The sequence below is a fragment of the Macrobrachium nipponense genome, chromosome 9, assembly GCF_015104395.2.
Source record: "Macrobrachium nipponense isolate FS-2020 chromosome 9, ASM1510439v2, whole genome shotgun sequence".
Taxonomy (NCBI): Eukaryota; Metazoa; Arthropoda; class Malacostraca; order Decapoda; family Palaemonidae; genus Macrobrachium; species Macrobrachium nipponense.
In genome coordinates, this window is record NC_061110.1 from 109110944 (window position 1) to 109113443 (window position 2500).

General features: G+C 34.4%; 1 protein-coding gene across 1 annotated transcript; it reads right to left on the minus strand.

Moving 5' to 3' along the window:
• Nucleotides 1-566: 566 nt before the first annotated feature.
• On the minus strand, nucleotides 567-1402 carry LOC135217885 (ctenidin-1-like). The gene is made up of 2 exons (XM_064253918.1): nucleotides 1369-1402; nucleotides 567-1065 (listed from the first exon to the last, which is right to left on the minus strand). Exons 1-2 carry the CDS (start codon nucleotides 1369-1371, stop codon nucleotides 688-690), a joined length of 381 nt encoding a protein of 126 aa, XP_064109988.1. The 5' UTR covers nucleotides 1372-1402; the 3' UTR covers nucleotides 567-687.
• Nucleotides 1403-2500: the final 1098 nt, after the last annotated feature.

A 2500-nucleotide genomic window follows, 5' to 3' on the forward strand; every position in this document is an offset into this window, starting at 1 on the left:
TTAAATAAAAATCAGTTGCCTTAGAGTTATTAAATTTTGTTGTAATGCATGTCTGTCATGTTTTGTGAATATGGTTTTGTTTACCAAGTTCCGAATAGCTGTCACCTATAATCCTTTAATTGTCTGGAAGATTGTTTCTGAGATGATTGTCTTAAACCTTTAATTGCACCCATTGTTTATGCTTGTTTGGGAAGGTTTCTTATCTTCCAGGTGTGTCGGATTCTAGGTACTAATCCCTTTATAATCCCTATCTGTCAGTTATACGAACCTTCTTGTATTGTCTTTTTCTCGTACTTGTCAGTATCTGCTCAGTAAAGGACTTTTAAAGTCGAAAGATCTTGCAGACTCCTTTGTTTATTTTTCCTTTGTGGCATTTATCTTTATAATATATATATATATATATATATATATATATATATATATTATATATACACACATATATATGTATGTATGTATATATATATATATATACATATATATATATATATATATATTTACATATGTATAATGTGCATATAAAGTGAGAAAATAGACATTTGAAAGTTTTCGGGAAAAAAATAATTGCATGTCATTTGAAATTTATTGTTTATTCTTCAATGGAAATTAAGACAAAGGATTTCTGGAGAAATTTTCCTAAAATTATTTCGTAAATAAAAACCAATTGTCTGGCGTGGGATTGGTGCCATCTCATTTTCCATATCCTCCACCCCTCGAGAAGGAACCCCTTCCTCCAAAGGATCCACCTCCATGACCTCCGGATAGTCCTCCTCCGAATTGTCCACCATGACCACCACTTGAGAATCCACCTCGGGAGCCATAGCCTCCAGAGGATCCTCCTCCTCCGAAGGACCCTCCTCCAAGTCCTCCTCCATGACCTCCAAAGGAACCGTGGCCTAAGGATCCACCTCCTCCACTAGAAAAACCGCCACCTGAGCCATATCCTCCAGAGCCTCCTCCAAAGGCTCCACCGCCTAATCCTCCATGTCCTCCACCGAATCTACCTCCTACACCTCCAGCCTGACAGACGGCCAAGAGGATAGCGCCAATGCAAACGAACAACACCTTCTGGAAGAAGAAAATGGAGAAACGTATATAAAAATTTACGTTAAAATTACATTCGTTATTATCTTTTGAAATAAAAAATTACTTAAAAAAAATTCTCAATGTTTTATTTTAGAATTTAGAGTACTGACATTTCTGAAATTCATAAATACTTCAATGGTGTATTGTATGTTAATAAATGCTTAAGAAATTTATGCTCTAATTCCAGTGTAACAATTGAAGATCTGTATTCTACATTTGTATCTTGTGGATATTAGCACATTTCATCAAATTGATGGTGGATACTTAACAACTGTTTGGTCTTACCATGATGTGACTGGAAGCCTTAGTGATTTCAGACTGTGCTTCTGTTTGTGGTCTTGTTGCTTTATATACGTACAGCTTGCATCGAGTCTCTCCATTGCGAAGGCCATCGATATCCGTATTTTCATGGATGCTCTGGCCTCGGTAAATGGCAGGAAAAGGTAGAAAAAATTAACTTATCAAGGAGAACTTATATGGATAGAGACGTAGCCGATCCCTTCGACATTTTATTAAAAAATAAATATCTATTTTACAAAATCACCCCTCACCCCCACCATGATTTTGACAGTTTACTTTCGGAGAATGCGGTTGATTCTGTGTGATGAATAGCTCCCTATTTTCGACTTTTACTTAAATACATAAAAGGTTTATTATTGGAACCAGGTACTTTAAAATGATAATTTAATACTCATGATATCGACCTCGCAACAAATACAGCTCTCAGATTATTGACCATTATATACAATAATTTTCACTCCATAGCTAGATAAAAATCTAGGAAGATGAGTGATACTGTCGTGGTATTAACGACAATATAGGGCATATTATGATATAGACAAGTAATTTGGCGGACAATGTTGGCAATTATTCCTCTTGTTACAAACAATATCTTTAAAGTCGATAATGTGTTGTTTGACTAAAATCCGAAGTTTAAGGACCTGAAAGTTAGTCATATATTTCTGAGATATTGTAGCTTAGAGTTACAAGAGGAAACATCACGCACCACCAGCGGCGTCAACAGTGATCTATGGTGAATTATCGATACAAGGAAACGGTGTTTGGTCATTTTTTTTTTTTATTTATTGATAGTTATGTTGCAATACGTTTTTAGTATCATATCCCATAATATGATATGATACGGTACGATTGTTCGGGAAAAACTTTTTACTGTATGGTTGAAAGAAATTTATTTAATTTTGTAACAGATTGTCTGGAAAATCGAGATTCATACATATATACATACATACATACATACACACACAGAGACACGCACACACACACACACACACACACACACATATATATATATATATATATAATATATATATATATATATATATATATATATGTATGTATATATGTACTTCAGAATATGACTCACGACCAGCATTGAATCAATTTGTGTGCAGCTATA